General features: G+C 36.2%; 1 protein-coding gene across 1 annotated transcript in view; it reads right to left on the minus strand.

The window, feature by feature from the left end:
- COL19A1 (collagen type XIX alpha 1 chain) overlaps positions 1 to 19,055 on the minus strand; it is a 285,300-nt gene that overhangs the window by 205,980 nt on the left and 60,265 nt on the right. Inside the window, exons 10-11 of the mRNA XM_036916243.2 lie at positions 3,537 to 3,581; positions 1,170 to 1,214 (exon numbers count right to left, since the gene is read on the minus strand). Of these exons, the coding sequence (XP_036772138.2) occupies positions 1,170 to 1,214; positions 3,537 to 3,581 (90 nt within the window). The remainder of the gene's footprint in view (positions 1 to 1,169; positions 1,215 to 3,536; positions 3,582 to 19,055) is intronic.

Below are 19,055 nucleotides of genomic sequence, written 5' to 3' on the forward strand. Positions count from 1 at the left end.
CATTAATAAAACAGGAATGTGTAAATAAAACATTTATTTCAAGGCATGGCCTTGCAATGACTATTATTCTAAAACAAAAAATATTCTAGAGAGCCCTGAGAAGAAAGGTGCACTTTTAAAAAGTAGTCATCACTTAATGGAATTCATGCTCTTCAATTACATGATTACTATACAGCTTCCCTTTTTCCTCCCTCAGAGCTCTGTGATTGGCAAGCAGCAGCTCACACCATGTGTGATTCGTCTTATAACTACAAAAGATGCTCATTCTATCTATAAAAACTTACTGAAGAAGCAAAGAACCATTCACTGCCCAGAAACTAAATACAGGTAATACTGCCTAATTTGAGATGATCTCTTTCCCTTTCTAGTTCTCCTTCTGGCTGTCCAATTACATGACAGTTTATGAAACAAAGGAGTGACACTGTTTTTTGTTTTACTTAAAAATAAAACGACGTATGAAATGCAGAAGGATTGAAAGGACTGTGTCTGAGGGAAATTCTGGATGAATTAGGCATTTCTATTCTGTCCTTTCAGTAAGATGTTAATTTGTAAAACAATGAATGTTGGGTTACCAGGGTCCCTCAGCTCCAGTCTGCAGCTCTCTCCTCTCAGGGTTCTTGGCTGCAGAGTCTGTAACCTTACGTGGTTTAAGTTCACTATAACCTGATCTGGGACCTCGCGTAATCCTCGTGGTCTTCCTGCAACTTGCCCCTACTTTTAAACCATCCTTTTATTTGAACTCTTTCAAACTATTCTATTCTGAGTGTGCCATCTCTTTTCTACTGGAGCCGATTACAGTTGGTTCTTATTTATTTCCTCAGGAAAAATTCCACTGATAAGCCAGGTGTACATATAAACAAAGCATTCATTTAAAGACTTGGACACTTAGTGCATCAATAATGTCACAGCACAGAAATATAATGCTTAATAAATGTTTGAGTCATTAATGTACGTATGGAATGCATTTAACTAGAAATATCTAGATATAACTACTAGAAAGGTTTCTGACAATCATATTAAGTCTATCTTAAGGGAAGCAAATATTTTAAATTATTTCTGCAAAACTATTGAATTGCAGTATAGAAAACACAAGTTAGATATACCACTGCAAAACATTCTCATGAACACAATTTACTTTTACAGATGCATATGTAAAGAGAGATATTTACCTTTTCACCATTTTCTCCTTTGCTGCCTTCAAAACCTTGTTCTCCCTGTAGAAGAGAAATATGATGTGTACAATAGGACCACTACTTTTAGCACATGTCTCTAATAGAAGGATCAATAATTATAAATAAAAAACATTTCTGATATGTAAGATCTAAACCAATGTTAACTTGCCCAAAATATAAATATTTCTAAATATTGAAGGAATGATTTTCTTGGGTACAAGCTACAGTTTCATTACTTCCAATGCAGTTTAATCTCCATAAGCCTGAATTTTTCTCTATATAGTACTTTTCTCATATGTTGTTTGAGAATTGAATATATCAACATAGTGTCTACTAGCACAGACCAAGTTAGTCGTTACATTGTCATTTGCGATTTGTCTTATAATTCGCAAGCTCCAGCTGAAACAGCCTGGTCCAGCTGACTTCTGAGGGACACCAGCGCAGGGAACGCTGGGTGATGAACAAGTTCAGGTTTGAACCCTGAGTTCTAGCTCCAGCTCTGACACCAGAGTCGTGTTCTTCCCCATCCACATCTGCGTCTCAGTCACAGACAGTTGACTGGCATTATTAGGGCGGCTGGCTCTCAAACACCATATTTATTCTAAAAGGTATAAGTCCCCTGTTCTTTGACTAAACCCTCTCTGATTTGACAAGCTTATTTTCCCACTTAGTTCTGCGCAGATATTTATAGTGCTGCTGTTTCATTCATCTAGCCAACAAATACTCACTGAATGCCAAATATATGTCAGACACAACAGAGCCAGCAAGCGGCGCTGGGGTGGGCCATACTGACCCCTCTACCCATAAGAAGCATTCAGTAAATATGTCCTGAGGGCTCGGGGCGAGTGATGAAGAGTTTACATCCAGTTGCTGTTGTGACGCTTCAACAAAGTGACACGATAAAATTAAAATTCGTATGTTACACAAGGAATGCCAGCTTTTTACTCTATGTATAGTCTCTGTGTGTATAGAATATCTATAATCAAATATACATATATGTATATATGTATACACACAGGTGACTATGTCATTATTTCTGCATCATATGCCCTCATGAAAATAAAAGGTTAGTATTGGGGTATATTTGTCACTGAATGCATGGTCTATATTCTACCACTTTTCCTAAAATACAGACTTGAACTCGATCTGTTAAGTCAAGCTGATACTGACACTGCTAAAAGCCCCCGGTACATGAGCCACGGTGTCAGCATGATGCAGCCACCACAAACAGCTGCTGGAAAGTCCAAAACTATTTCCCGGCAGATAAATTTGCGCATCCCTTGGCTTGCAACTCAACTCGCACACGCAGCACATGCTCTATTGATGGGTTTTATCTAAGAATTGCTGTGAAGAAATTTCAAAGCTTGCCATTTCGTCGCTGCCAGTTCAATCTTATTTTCTTTATCAAGCCAAGTAAAGGGAGATTTTTCAAAAGCTGAAACTATAAATAAATGTCTATCTTCTCTAATGGTAATTTTTAGCTATAGAGAAAAACCCGGATGCAATGGTAACTTCTGGCATCTTGTTGCCAAGACCTGTAAAATCTCCAGAGCATGGAAATGATATGCTGGGCTTCAGTGGGCATCAAATATTGCAGCAATAATGCTCTCCCCTGGGGTGGGATTATCTGGGTGGTATCATGACAGCTGGCCCCACCTGAAGGGGCTCCCCAACCCTCCAGGAAACTGGAATAGACCAGTCTCTGTGTTTCCAGTAATGCTGGTTGTAAACAAGTATACTCTTTCCCAGGAGGGGAAAGCAGCCCTTGGGCAGTAAAAAGATACACGTAGAGTCCACCTGGGTAAACAGAAAGCTACTAGGCAGGGAAAGAGGTAGCCTGATCCATGCAAAACTCCTCATTTACTACAAATCTGTCTTTCTGAAAGAACAATATTTTTTAAAAGATTACTTGTAGCATGGTTGTACTATATAACATTTGATGTCATGTAACTATTACACTTAGCTCAGTGTGGGACCTACAAAAAGAAGACAAACAAGAAATGACTAAATAAAGCCAAGGGCATAAAACTCTTCTTTTCTTCATTTTGGACTCTGACTAATAACAGTGAAACATTCCCAGAGCAGTTATGTACACTTTCACGGCCCCTAAGAAAGTGCCATTGCTGACGTGTCTGGACCAGCACGTTGCTGAAGCTCTGATAAAGCACTCTGCTAGCATGGTCCCTTTGAGAAGGACTTACTCCATAAGGTCTCTTTAGGAAGACTAGTTAGTAGCTTTCTTTAAAAGTCTCTCCAGAAACTCGGTTTCATCACATACATTTTCTGAAACCTCACTATATTATATGCAAATTCAATATTTTCCAAGACATTAAGATTCTTACATAAAACATTCAAAAACTCTACCTTTTGACCAGGTAAGCCTGGAGCTCCATGTAAACCATTTTCACCCTAAAAGAAGTATAGAAAATAAATTATATTAACCTTAAGAAACAAATGAATAAAGAAATGTTTGCAGTCTTTAAGACCTAGCTCCAGTGCTGGGGGGAATGGTGGCCTAACAGTGAATGTCTACCATGTGCCGAGCTTTGCCATCTATACCTTATCTCACACCTGCGGAATTAGTTCAATGTTAAAAAATAAGAAAACGAAGATTCTGAGAGGTTTGGTGACATGCTCAAGATCATCCAACCTGCAGCATTCCCTGAGATTTGAATTGAAGGTTCTCTACTCCACAGCCCATGTTTTCCTACTTGCTATTTCTTTCGTTTTTCTCTCTGTCAAATCTCTGGGCATAATATTGAAGTTTGACATAGGCCTTCTCTGGGCCAGGCGCTGTTCTCAGAACAAACCTACCAAGTAGGTATATCATGACCATCTTATTACTGATGGTCACATAATCAGTAGGAGACAGAACTGGAATTTGTGTCCACACACTTCAGTTCTGTACACTTAACCACCACCCTACAGTGTCTCATGGAAGAGATTTAATTCTGGCTTGTAAGTGAACTCATCTAAAACTAAATATATGTATATAAACATGCCTGTGCTTATGTAGGAGCATGTTTACTTTCTTGTTCCTATCTGTTGATTGCCTTTGGATCAATTTTGAAAACACTCCTTGAAACAATTCCTTTCAAGAATTTTTAGTTCTTTCCATTCACCTGGTTCCTGTCTTGGGTAAAAAGGTTTTCAGCAGATACTTATGAACTTCCGTTACTGGAATTCACGGGTCATCTCTTTAGCAAGTCTAGTTTGTAAGCAGCACTCGAGATATTCCTGGGAAAATGCGCATATTCTCAATGATGCCTCAAGAATTCAACTGTTTATAAGAATTGACTTGGGCTCCTGAATTTCTAGGTTTTGATGGCTCTCAATAAATTAACAATTCTACTGATCTGTTTTATTTCTTGCAAGCATTTATAATTAATGTACAACAGTTTTTTAAGCATTATACAGAAGGACATTAGATATCGTTTCTTAGGATTTGTACATAAAATTCAAATACGTGAAGAAAAAAATCATACATCAAAATTTAAAACAGTAATAATAATATTCTGCCTAAATCTAAAGAGATCTTTAGTATTTCATTAATTAATATATTTTTGTATAATCTTAGTCTATTTCTATCAAAGGTATACTGCTATACACGTGGACAAATATTATTTTAAAGACTAAGGCTGTTATTAAATTACCTAAGCGTTCCACAGTATAACTGCTATCATGACAGAATATACTAAACACTTAAGGGGGAACTTTGTTGCTTAGTATAATTAAGTGTTGAAGTATCAATAAAATATAGTGTACTTATCTATGTAATAAACACATTTCTATTATTTAAAAAACCCTTATAGTTCTAGAGCCCAGGCATCACACAAATACATTAGAAACTTCCAATTTCATTTGATAAAGTAATAGTAAAAGCACATTAAGTATTTTATGCCAGGGGACATTCGTAGAAACTGAGCTTCTGTTACTCATCCCAGAAGTATGTCCACTTGTCCATACGGAGCAGAATTATTTTCATCGGTTGGTTCAATATAATGTTTTGTATCATATTCCAAGTTATACATGATAACAAGATATGGCATGTAATCCAGTAAAGTACACTGATACAGTAGACATTGCCAAAAATACTTTTTGGAAAAAAAATAGTGACAGTATCTCCTTTTTTTTCTCTGCTCACAGCCTACCACTATGTTCTATGTGCTCCAAGTACTGGCATCTAAAGTCCCACTTCTGGCGTATGTCAGGTGAGGATTACACCCAGGCACACTGTTAATTGAGTACCAAAAATCTCTAAAGCTATAAGATTAAGACTGTTTCTCTCTCTTAAATGGATACTGGCTTTATGATTATTGTAATTAAAATATGTTTTCCTGTGGCTGTGTTAATTGGTCCCATTCTTTCCTGATGAGGAAATTTTTTTTGTAAACATAATTCTAAACTCCAAGATAACCCAATGGACACCACTGATTACTTTTACAGGAAATGTGTGGACTTCACATGACACTCAACGCATGTGGAAGATGTTGAGATTTTGAGTGAACACCACTGAAGCATAAAGTTTGCAACTTTGGTATTCAGAAACCTATTTATTTTCTTCTCACTGATTTTCTCAAAGTTGCCAGAGATGTCCTACTTAGAAATAGTCATTTAAAAATCATTTGCCATTTTTCTAGTTCCTGTGGGATAAATTAGCATATTTATTTTTATCCCTATCTCAGAAAAAAAAATGATTTATTAAGTAGCAAAAAATCTAAAGAAGAAATCTTAAAGAGAAAATTTTGTTTAACAGATTAATGAATGATGATGTTTCTGCCAGGACTTTATCCAAAACCTAATTTCTGTCAACAGAATGAGCCCTTCACTGTGCCCACTTCGAATCACAGGTGCAAAGCCCCTGTGCTCAAGGCAGCTGGGGTCAAATGGAATTCTATTACCAAATAAATGCTTGCCTAAAATTACTGGATGGACAGACCTTAGCTGCTTTCTCTGAACTCTTGCTGTCCCTCCTTCCTCCCAGTCTCAGGGCAAGGAAAGAGTAAGAAGCTTCTCCTTTGGCTTCTAATCAGCATCTTAGCCCATAATTGAAAGAAAATTACAATTAATGTTCCCCATAACTGCCATTACTTGTGAAACTTGTTTCTGAGGCATAAGCTTTCTATTATTTTCTAACAAAATGTGTATTTCCTTTCAAAGGGCTTATGTCCCTTTGCCATTACAAATTCAGGTACAGACCCACAAATGAATGAATATGTATAAAATAAAGCAGGACAACACCTCACATGGAGGTTGACAGCATTGGTGACATGTTATAACTATAATATACAGAGTATCTCCAACTTTACAGAACAACCTAAAGCACCCTTTCCAGAGCTCAAAATAACCTCCTTGACAAGCTTTTGGAAAAAAAAAACGTAAACTAAAGTGTGATTTAGGGCTGGCTGGTGGATTTCAGGAAAATCAATCCAAGGATTTTATTTTACCTTCTTTTTATCACTGCACATTTCCCTGAAGTAAGCACAGCTAGGCATAAAAGATAAATTATTAGTTTTCCTGGTTCCTTTGCTATTGCGATCTATGTCCTGTTATACAGGAAATACATGTTGACTGAAGGACATCTGATAAGGAATCACATTCCCTAGGACTATCGTTTGAAAACTGGTACCAATGAAACCAAGCAAAGAAGGGCAGATTAAACAGGTAAACAAAAATTTGCTAATACCTAAGCCCAGAAAATAGAAAGTTATATACTATGTTGTAGTTATTTTTTTCTTTAAAAAGTTAGACATACAGGCTTTGACTAAAAAGTGTGAGATCCTATTAGAACACTTGTTTGCATATTAAAAAATTTAATTCGACCTATCACTTCATTTATGGCACATTTTCCAGGAACATAATTATCCATATTAATTTAGTGCACACTTGGAGATTGATAAAATTTTTTGCAGTAGTTACTTCATATTCACTAAGAGAAATTTTACTTAAATGAATGTTGAGTGAAATATCTGAAAGAAACATCTGAAGTGAAAAGCCAGAACTCCAGCATGAAAACCAATAAAAGAGGGAGCTAAAAGTAAATCTTATTTCGATTTTGTGTATCACTAACTTGACCTCTACACTTCTGATGCTAGTCTGGCTCTGCTCAAAGCTGTCATCTTTGGAAATTCAATTTTTATATGGCTCTTTAATTGTTGTCTCTCAACTAAGTGTTTCAGGAAATAAAATTCATACTTCCTATATTTTTCAGATATCCAATCTGAGTCCTTTTATTTCAGGAAGGAATATTTTTTCCTTCTATTTTCTAGGACTTCATCATTCCAAGAAATAGTCAAGTTAAGAAAATATACCACATAAGATTTAAATCTTCAAACTTTTTGAATTCTTTGCATTTGTTGGATCCCTAATGCAGCCAGCACATGGGGATATATTATCACAGTAATGCTCAGGATTAGGCAAATATAAAACATTCTTAATCATCAAATGAAAGAGGCCCTATTATTACTTATTCTTGTAGGTCATTTCAAAGATGGGAAAACCAGTCTACCAAAGATAATGTATGGTTGACACATGTCTTAATTCTAGTATATATAAATATGGATATTTACATAGATATTATAAATTATAGAATATATAAATATATGTAAATTATAATATATAAAAATTACAGTATAATATAAATATGGGAAACTAGTAGCTATGTCTCAAAAACTAACCTGAGTGCATACATATGTATGGGTACACAAGTATACACAGGTACACATACCTAGAATACAAGCAGGATGGGTATTCTCAAATATAGAGGCAAGTATAAATTTATATCTAAGACCTCCACTAAAGAATCTGTTACGATACTGACTCTATGAAAGCTTCTTAAAGTCAGGCACTTTGCTGTTTAATTCATATTGTGGAGAGCAAAACAAAACAATTCTGTGTGGATACTGAAACAATTCTTTCTGAACCCAAATTAACCTTCCCCCCCAAATCTCTGCCCATTGGTCTTTTTTCCTACAGGAAATATATCTTATGGGTCTTACATGTTATATCCCTTTGTGTCACTGTCAAGCATATAGTAAACCAATCATCTTTCAAATGATAGTTTGGAGTTCCTTAAATATTATAGTCACTGTTCTCTGGGCACACACTGGTCAGCCAATATGTCTTTTTAAAATATGGCATTCATAGTTCAGCACTTCATTCCTGAAATGGTCTCACCCATACAGAATAGAGAGTGGGACTGTCTCATACACACACACAAATCCCTCATTCTGCATTCTATACAGTACATCCATTAATATGACTTGCTTTTTTTCAAGCTAAATTGCTTACTATACATTGAGCTTATTGGTCAACTATAACCATTAAGTTTTCCTTTTCAAAGGGAACGTAATTTACTCATTTTTCAAATTAACTGAATGTAAATTATACTGAGTTATACAAATAAAAAATAATTTTGAAGTAGTTTGGAGGGATAAATGTTTCTTCTCCATATACAACAAAGTTAGAGAATTGAGCCTTGGCCGATGTTGTGGACCCCTTTACAAAATCTGGGCTCTATGTAATTATGATGAGTATCTTAAAATGGATCTCTCTGTTAAGGACTAGTGTTTGGGCTTTTCACTTTCTTGTGAGACTAGCTGTTAAGACAGCCTTGAAGCTTCTTAAACGTACTAGGGAGAAATAGAAGACATTTACATGAATCATCTACTGAAATATCTGAATTATATTAACTAACATCTGAATCAAGTATTCTAAGAAGTAAAAAGATGATTTAAGACATAAAGAGAAGGCAATGTCATCATAAGCTCCTAATTGAGAAGAGTGAAATACCATCAACCCAAACTATTTCCTGTCCACAGTATTCCTCGTGATGAGTAATTTATAGTTCTACTCTGTATCAGTTACTTCTACTGGAGCTTAAATGCACTAAAGTCATAGGTTACTCATCTTTAGCCCTGAGGTAAATGGTGGTGAAGATGTGGAGAAATAACATGCCTTAGCAATGTTGTAAGAAAGTCAGGAGATATTTTCAAACCTAGTTTGGAGAAAAAGAGAGCAAGATAACCTGAAGATTTATGCTTGAGAGAGAAGAAAGAGCATAGTTTGTCCAAGAGAAATGGAGAAGCAAATTCTAGAGTTGCACACATTTCTTTCTACTTTATTCTGGGAAGCAATGCCTGCAGTTTGCTGGGTAGACAAGAGAATCTTCTGCCCTCCTAGTTCCCTGAAGTGTGCATTTTCAGAAAGTACAGAAGAGTTGCATTGAAGCATCACTGCCATTGGGGTTCTTTTCCAACCCCCTCTGACATGGTTTTCTAACAACCATCCTCTATTTCCCTTCTCTGTTGGCCTGGGGCTAAGCCCACCTGGATTCTGAACAACACAGGAAACATTTATCCAGAACCAGTCAGGTGCCACATGCCAGGCTAGGGGCTGGGGTTACAGGGATGAAAGAGATACCAAGACCTTGTTCTCCTGGCACTGCTGGTGGACAAAGACACAAACTCTATTGGTAATGTGACAAAGAATCATGTGAGCAGAGCAAAGGGGCTCTACATTCTGCCTGGTGGCCAGGGAGACCTCATGAAAAAGATATAATTTTTCTTGAGCTTTGAATTTAATAATCTCTGAAAATGCAGTGATGGTTAGAAGGAAGAGTGCTATCAAGTGTCTGTGATCATCCTCTCAAATCTTCTGCTCTTACCTAATGGTTCATTGAGTACCTTCCACTAGCTGTGGCTGTCCCTGACCTGACTGGCTGAAAGCGCCTTTAAACAGAGCCAGTTTAAGAAAACTCTAATATCTGAAATTGTAGATGTCTTTATAAAGTACCAATTACATCTTTAAATTCACTGCTGAATATCTCAGCAATCTCCATGAAGAATACAATAATTAACCACTCAACTATGCAGAGAAGCAGAGAGTGTGTGATCTTTTTTATGGCAATATTTTAATATTTACATGCTAGATTCTCATAGAGCATTAAACCAAACAGGAACATTAGGAGACGAAGTTCTTGAAATCTAGCTAACTGTTTAGCAAACAAAAGTCAAGTGCCTGGGTGCCAGATCCACTGAGTATGTTGAGCCTGTCGCCCATCTGTTGTGTTCTCTGCCAACTGCTCTACTCAGGGTGTGAATGGAAGGCATTAGGAGGGAATAAGAAACCATTAAGAAAGAAAATCAACTGCAGAGTGAGCAAATTTCTTTTTCTTTTTCCTGTCCTTCTATTACCTCTGCCCTTCTCATGTTTCTGCTTATGTTAGTGCTATACTGCATCCATACACTACCCACAGAGAAGACAATTAAATGAGACTCCCTGTAAAGGCAGCATATTTTTCACTGATAATTCAAGTATCATTCTTGTAACTTCAGTAAGCAAAGCCAACAAGCAGGCTGACAAAACTTTCTTTGTGGTCATATTTTTTCGATGAATATTGGTTACGAAAGAAATTCAGTCCTATACCCAGATTTGACTATACCTTCATTTGGTGCAGAATTTCCTAAAATCCAGGAATATATAGGGTGATCCTCTGTTTAAGAGGTATTTTCTCTGACATTGGCCTCATAATTGTTTAATAAGCCTTGGCAATTTCACAGGAGGAAATATCCCATTAGATGTTAGACTAAAGCTGGGCTGTCCTTTCTTGTTCCCTTTCCCATTTAGCGTTTCAAGTCCTACAGTACATTGTCACATACAAATAAGTATGTTAATGGTTTTTAACTTGAGAAGAACTCTGAAATTAATCTTAATTCTGAATCTCAATGAAAAATTAGATGAAGCTAGATAATACAGGGAGAAAGCCAAAGGACTTTAAAAAATTCTCTAGTTTTCAATAAACAATAAATGCCCATATGTTTCGGAGTCTCTGAGGCATTACCGGTCCAGCCGGACGAGGCTGTCGCAGAGTCCATTGTAATTCACAACAGCTACCGGCCGTGACTACGCTTTCACGGACCGTAACCGCATCTGCCTTTACTTCCTGAAACTGCAGTCTTCTCATAAAATCTCTTTTTAAAGGAAAATTGAGATTCAAACATTGCAGGCATTTCATTTGCAACACAAAGAAATACAAAGATAAATAGGGAACAGTGGAGCTGCCCATTCATCCTCATCTTGCGGGAAGACCGAGGGCTTCAGAGCTTATGGTGAATGGACGCATCAGACAAAGCGCCTCATAATGAGGACAGTCCGCCTGGCCAACACAGCGTGGCCACCCTCACCAGGGTCTCAGACATACTTCCCAACGGCCTTAATACATACGGCTTCTTACTTCTAGAAGTTTGATTATTTTAATCAAGTCAATGGCACTAAGTTTAACACGATTGTTTTTGAACAAATGAATATACAATTTATACATATGTAGATATATATCTATATCTATATCTATCTATATATATAGCATATTTGGTGGAGAACATAAAGAGTGAATTTTCTAGGTTACTTATTGAATAGGGTTAATCTGAGGAGTGTGGCCAGGATTGGCCTGTCTGGAGGTGGGCGTGCAGGGCAGATAACGATCTCCAGAGAGTCAAGTATGCGAAGTTTAAAAGCATATTTCAAATACAATTTTGGATTTGGAAACGAAGCAAAATAAAACCATCTTGTTTTCATAATACTTACTTTGGAAGTTAAAGCTAGACAAAATCCTTTCATTTGGTGAAAAAAACACATGATCATGATTTCTAATGGGTGGACACAATTTTCTGAGTGTGGGAGAGCCAGAATCTGCAAGGGTAGGTAGGCTTTAAACGGGGGTCCACAGATTGAAAGAGAAGGGACACAGCCCTGCCTGGAGCAGGATACAGGGAACCTGTGAGCAGTTCCTTCTCCCTGCAGGCAAACGAATTTTAGGTCTAATTCAGAACCGTCAGTGCAAAGGAAATCTGGATACTGAAGGAGCTGCCCAGGTGGGGTATTACCGTAAAGGTTCAAGGACTGTGGATTCACATGGAGACTCGAATCCTGACCCCACTATGAGTTAGCTAAGAAACTTAGGGAAGCTCTTATTCTCTCTAGACATGCTGCTTAATGTATGAAATAGTGATGACAGAGATATTGCAAGGCATGAATGAAATGATATAAAAGTCTCTTGATAGTGCTTAGCACAACATTATTGAGAAAATGGCTGCTATTACATTATTGTAAAAGTTTATACTCATACATATTTTGGTTAAGCAGAAAACTGATTGGTTTGTTAGCATCCAGTTTGTTTTAAGAGGTCAAAGTCATCTAAGACATGTGCCTCTTGCTTCAACACTTTTCACCAAGTATATATGGAATAAGTTCCCTCAAATGAGTTCTAGTTTAGTCTCATTGTAAACCAGAGTTTACAATAGTAGAATTATCAAACTGTGTTCTTTTAAAATTACATCAATTGTTTATCAAATATTTATGTATCAGGCACTGAACTTTATGAACAGGCACTTTCATGAATAATCTCATTTCATCTTTAAGACAAAATGAGACATAGGTACCATATAATTTCTCATTTTATAAAAGAGAAAATTTAGAAGAAACCAAGAGATGTGCTCTATATGCCACAAAGAGTGAGGCTTTGAGCGGGGATTCAAAACCCAGGCCATTAAACTCGGGCTATTTAGTATTTGAATGATTCAATAATGATGGCTATCATTTACTGCATACCTACTGCATGAGAAGCAAAATTAATTTAGTAAAAGTTTTTCCATGAAAATAAACATTTTAGGACAAATTCTAGGTAATTTAGCAGACAGAAAATTGGTTGTAGCCTAAATTAGGCTCTATATTCGATGTTTACTATCACTTAGGATTAAGATTATTGGAAGACAATTATTCCTATTTTAAAAAATTATCCCCACTTCTCACAAAACATATCTGATACCTGACATACATAAGTGAAATAGAGAAGGAGGCATTTTTTCATTAAAAATATTCAGGAAATGAACACAAGTGTGTCATGGAGTGTTACGTTTGGAGACAACACCGTGGGCAGGATCTGCTTCCAGTGTCTATAAATCCTCACTTCATTTCATTTCTCTCTTGGATACCATGAGGATGTGAGCTGTGAACACATGTATACACATGTGTATACACATGCATGTGCATGTATGATCATATCGCGTGAAGTCATTCACTTCTCTTGAAAATGGGACCACCCATTTTACTCATTTTGACAGAAACTAGCTTCTGTATGACCAATCTTACCAGTGACTGAGAACTAGTGACACTGGTTAACTAAAGAGATTTTCTCACATGAACCCAGAACAGAAAATTCACCCAACCTCTTAGGCAAATCTTAGATGTGCTGAATAAATGCAATGGACACAGGTATTTTTCTGCAGTGTGTTGAAGCACAGCTGTACAAATAAAGTTAGAATGCCAAGGGCAAGTCTGAATGAGGTGATGAGTATTTATAACTACACATGGACATAACTAAATGCTATAGTTCTTCACCCTTAAAGACTCCATGACTCCATATTCCATAAATTGATTTCATAATATAGTGTTGTTTAGTGTACTATTTTTCTCCTGGGCCTTAGAAGAAAATGTCACCTCAGTAAACTAATACCTTGTTCAGGGCCTTTACTTAAAAACATTTACTGCCATCACCTAGCCAAATTTCAAAGCATGGGTTTATTTTAAAATAATGGGATTTATATGCAAATCACTTAATTTATTACTGTATCACATTGCATGTACATATAAAGTGCAGCTAATACACAAACTCTGCTCCGCATTGCTCAGAATAAGCTTTATTCCATTCATATAAATCAGTTTTCTAGTTTAAATATCACACCTTAAAAAATAAGCCTTCACTTTGAGAATATGATACCTGAGATAGAGGTTCTATGACACTCTGCATATGTTCTTGTTCCAAGTGAGACAACTCATCTGTTTTATTTTATATTTTTTTACAGAACTCTTAAGCCCTTCTAATTCTAAGAAAAAAGAATCTCAAAGAATTACAAATGCTGAGAAGCAGAATCAAAGTGAAGCTCAGGGTTGTTCATGAATACTCTGGGAGAGTTATGTCAGTCTCATTAAGTCAATGGCGGGAGAGACACCACTAAGGATACAGAATGCTTTAAGAACTAATCATTTTTCTGAGGAAGCTTACTCAGAAGAATATCATCCAAGTAATTTCATTATAAAACAATGGGAGTCTCTTACCCAAACATCAATGCTCATCTTCACATCCATAATTTAAAAATTTTGTAATGTTTAATATTAAAAAAAAGTGATATATCATCATTGGAGTCAAATATTATTGAAAACTTATTAACTGTGCCGTTACACAATGCAGTAGCTTTCTTATTATTTGTATTCTGTGCATGTTCATTACAGTTATTTTAAATCAATGGTAACCAATGGATTATGAAAGAGAAAAACATGCTTGAGGTGACATTGCTTTACTCACGACTGCTACACACTGCATCCCTTTAACAGCTAAATGAAGTGATGAGTTAGAGGCAGATACCTGGTGCCGCTAGTGACTGTGACCTTGGAGAGCAGATACAGCCAAAGGATTAGTGACTCTACATATTGGGAGGGTATCAGCCACTAAGGAGGGTCTGTGAAGATGCAGGAAACCAGGATCCAAGAGCTAAGTGTACCCTGGTACCATGTCTACACCACTGGAAGCTGCATGAGTTCTTGAAATGTCTGTGAGGCTCCAAGAGCTACTAAGTAAATAAGACCAAAAGAGAACTGCCTGAGGAGACATGAGAGCGTCTGTCAGGCCAGTGTGCATTGGTTTTACACTACTATAGATACTGCTGATCCCTGGAGACAGTGTCCTCTTCACGTGGACACTGAAACTCACCGACTACCTGGGACTCCCTCCATTGTCATTTTGACCGAATGAGTCCCAAAGAGTGAGGCTTCCAGTTCCTGGAATTACTAGGAACAACTATACAGCTCGTATATCCCTTTATATTCACTGCACTTCTAAGTGGCGTGTAGGATGAATCATCACACAAATTCTTTCTACGAATTTAGGCTTCTAGGAAAAGAAACAAACTCGTTCATTCTGAGTAGTATTGGTCCTTGTAACACTGTGTCATGCTCCAGTCCCTTCACTCTGCCCAAAATGCCCTCTTTCCCAAGAAAACTGCTTTTTTTTTTCTAGAGAATTTCTTGACTTGCTCACTTAACTTTCTATCCTGTTGCTTTTTTACATAGTCTCTTGGCCCTTGATTGAGATTGATTTGATCCACTTTTGACTGAGCCTGTTGATTAATTCACCCAGTTCCTGTACTGAATAAGGTCTGCTGATAAAACCTTACCAGGAGTTAAAAGCCTCCTCCACAGCCAGGCAGTAGTTTATACCCGGTTCTCCCAAATAGGACCCAAGAGATATCCCTTTGGAGTACTGAAGTTTATGGTATTTTCTACCAATCCTAGAAAATTCTGTTTTAAAGTGTATTCCAGGAGAATTTTATCCTGCTTTTCCATAATTTATTATGTAAACTTATATGAATCTTACTTTACATCCCACAGTAAAAGTCCAATAATCTATTACGTAGTCTAAGTACTTTAGTGGTTCTGTATTTGGCTTTAAAAAAAAAGTTCCCATATTCAAAGTGATTTGAAAAATCCTGATGATCAGAGATCTAAACAATCAGGTGGTTATGATGTATTTTATGAAAAGATAGGGGGAATAAGTATGTAAAATAAATGTGCATTGGGGAAATGTCTTTAGAAGGTAGGTGACTGAGTAGAATTCCCCAGGGGAAAGGGCATTTTGAAGGAATTTGGATAAGTGTTTCCAAGGAAATTTACTTATGATGAAGCATCTTTGATTCATGTAATCAGCACATTTAAGCAAGAGGATAGCAGCCTAAACAAACATTAACTTCATTGAAGCAAGGTATCACTGTTCAACAAAGCATGTTCGATTTCACTGAGTCTAACGTTTATACTACAATAGGAGTAAAGAAAATGCATATTGGGCGAATGACTTCTAAAAAAGAAAAACAGCATCAATGAAGCAGTCAGATATCAAAGACGCATTTAACACGGACTCAAAAAAATATCTGAAAATTTCTGCACCTCCTTCAGTTCAGTTACTCCTGTGACAACTCTAGGTTAATGACTACAAGGGACATGGCATTGTAGATAATGAGGCACAATAGACTCACTTGATCATTAGTGTGGCTGGATCAACTATAGAAACTTATACTAAACTTATTTTTAGTGAAGAGGATTTTCTTAGCATCAATGTGTGAAACAAATAATTCAGCAATTTAAGTTACATATGTAAGTATGTATATACATGATAAGTTAATTACAGTTCAATGTACAAATAAAACAATTTTTAAAGTTTCTATAAAAACTGAACTTGAATAAGATGCTGAACTGCACCACTAACCTCTTGTGAGTGAATTCATTACTTAGAATCATCTGTAGAGTATTAGAGAAAATAACATGAAAATCAACCATTTTATGAGATACTCTATTGCATTTTATTGATGGATTGAAATATATTTCTTGTATTTTTATTTATAATATCTCACATGGTACTATATTTTTAAATGTTTATTTATGTCTACAGTGAAATATGTATAAAGATATTATACCATACATAAAGGAGTGAAATTAAGAAGCCTTTGGGCTCTTAGAACAATGGCCAATGTTCTAGAACAGGGGTCGGCAAGTTTTTCTGCAAAGGTCCAGACAGTAAATATTTTGGACACTGCAGGCCATATGATCTCTGTCACAATTACCACATGGCACAAAAGCAGCCTTAGACAATATGAAAACAAAGGAGAGTGCTTGTGTTCCAGTAAAACTTCAGCTACAAAAATCACACGGGGATAATTTATGTAGCCCTGCAGCAGGTCCACAGTTTGCTGACCCCTGAACTACCAGACGGGTTCTGTACGTTTTCCCTTTCCATCCGGTACAATCATATGCAATAGCCACAAAACTGAATCAAATAGAATATCAACACACTTTTTCCCTAGGAATTCCAAGAACACCAATTATGTCAACTGCACCCTAAAATACAGGAATTCTCATTAGGAGGTTTTATCAAAGGTGTATTATTTACTAATATTGTCAAAAAGAATCTACCATTTCACAGATGAGTTGCAACAAAGTTTGTATCCGAAGTCCCTTCCTCATACTGTCCACAATTCATTAAACTGTACTTTTGACAATTAAAAAATTATCAAAAAGATTAATAATAAATATCAAAGTGCTAACCAAAATTAAAACTAGACATTTTCCATACAAACATAGCAATACGGCTTTGTCATTTCATTTATATTTATCAAAGATGAAGAATGATTTTATTACTGTTACCTCAACTAATACCTGATGCTTTCAATTAAAATAAATCACAAAATTTCACACTCTGGTACCCATATTGTTTTGTTTAGGGCGCCTGACCGTCCATTACATCCTCCAGGAAAGAAACCCTAAGCTGGTTCAGTCCAGTTACCAGCCTCCCTGCTCTTCCGTCTGAACTGGAAAAGTCTGCCCGGTGAAGCTGATGGGTCACTTATATCGACCTTAAGTGCTCTATCATAATATCAGTCTAATAAATTCATCCTTGAAAGACTGGAAAATAATATAAACTTTTGGAATGAGTTTCTCTATCACAATGCTTGGCAGAGATCAAGAAATATATCAGAATTTAATGAGTTTCTAATACCACTATTACACTGATACTGTACATTAATTTCAGATTGACAAAAACAAAAAAAGACCTGCCAATTAATCTAATATATTCAATATTGGCTTACAAAGGATGAAGAAATATTCTTTATTTCTTAGATTGACATACACAAAAAGTCAAAAGCTTATTAAACCCTACTTCTGTGAGGTTATTACTAAGGGAAGACATTTCTTCTTTTTAAAACACTGTGAACACATTTTGATTCAATTATTATTTTATTGGTGTGGTGTGGCTACACAGTGGGCATCTGAGTAACGTCACACTGGAAAAAAAATAAAGGGAAACTCATTAGTAATCCCTGGGTTACCATAGCAGACTACTCAGAATGGAAACTTCCCTATAGTAAAGTCAGAGGGTGGGGGTTGTAAAAGTTTTTGACCATACAATACCAAAGTTTTTGACTACAGAGTCAAGTAAAGTAACTTATTCCATTTTAAATTGTTTTGTTTTTCTCTAAAAGTATATCAGTGAAGCCCTCATTTCATAAAGCCTACACTTTTTGGGAAAAAAACTGGATATGTGGAAGATAATAATACAAAAATAAACTGGAAAATTCTTCCCCAAATAGAACTCAGATCGCACTCACCCTTTGGTTCAGGAACATTGAAATCGAGCTGCTATTTTGCAAAACTCTGAGAGAATTTCAGTGCTGAAGTGGGTGAGGGTATTAGCAAGGGTCTTGAAGAGCTGAGAAAGGAAGGTGGTTGCTAAGTAATTAGGTTGCTAACTACACTTGCTAAGAAAAGGGAATTAAAAGATTCAGAAAATTACAATAATTGAGAGTAAATGAAAGAAAAATATTAATTATTATTTCAAATAATGTCATCCAGAGTGAAGCCTTGTAGCCCATGGTTAGACCTGCAATGTTTATTTCGAGGGAGGTAGAAAGTCATTACTGGGTTTTGACCCACGTGGGACAGGACTTACTTACATGACTATTCATTGCCAAATAATACTGAGAACAAAAGACACTTACTTGAATGAAATATTCATATCATTGAAAGAACTTTTGAAGAAATTAACTATCAATGAATTAATAATATTTGCTATAAGTAGCCGATAATAACAACTCAAGATTTTCATATACTAGAATATTTAATCAATTGAAAATTCTGAGATTATTTTACAAACGAATATTTGTTTTTGGTCAAGTCACATGAAAAACTCAACTCAACCTAGGATTATCTCCACTTCTCCTTCAACACGTGAAAAATTGCATTGTGGCTAGGAAAACAGAGGAAACATACTTGTTCAATATC

This window comes from Manis pentadactyla, chromosome 16, assembly GCF_030020395.1.
Source record: "Manis pentadactyla isolate mManPen7 chromosome 16, mManPen7.hap1, whole genome shotgun sequence".
Taxonomy (NCBI): Eukaryota; Metazoa; Chordata; class Mammalia; order Pholidota; family Manidae; genus Manis; species Manis pentadactyla.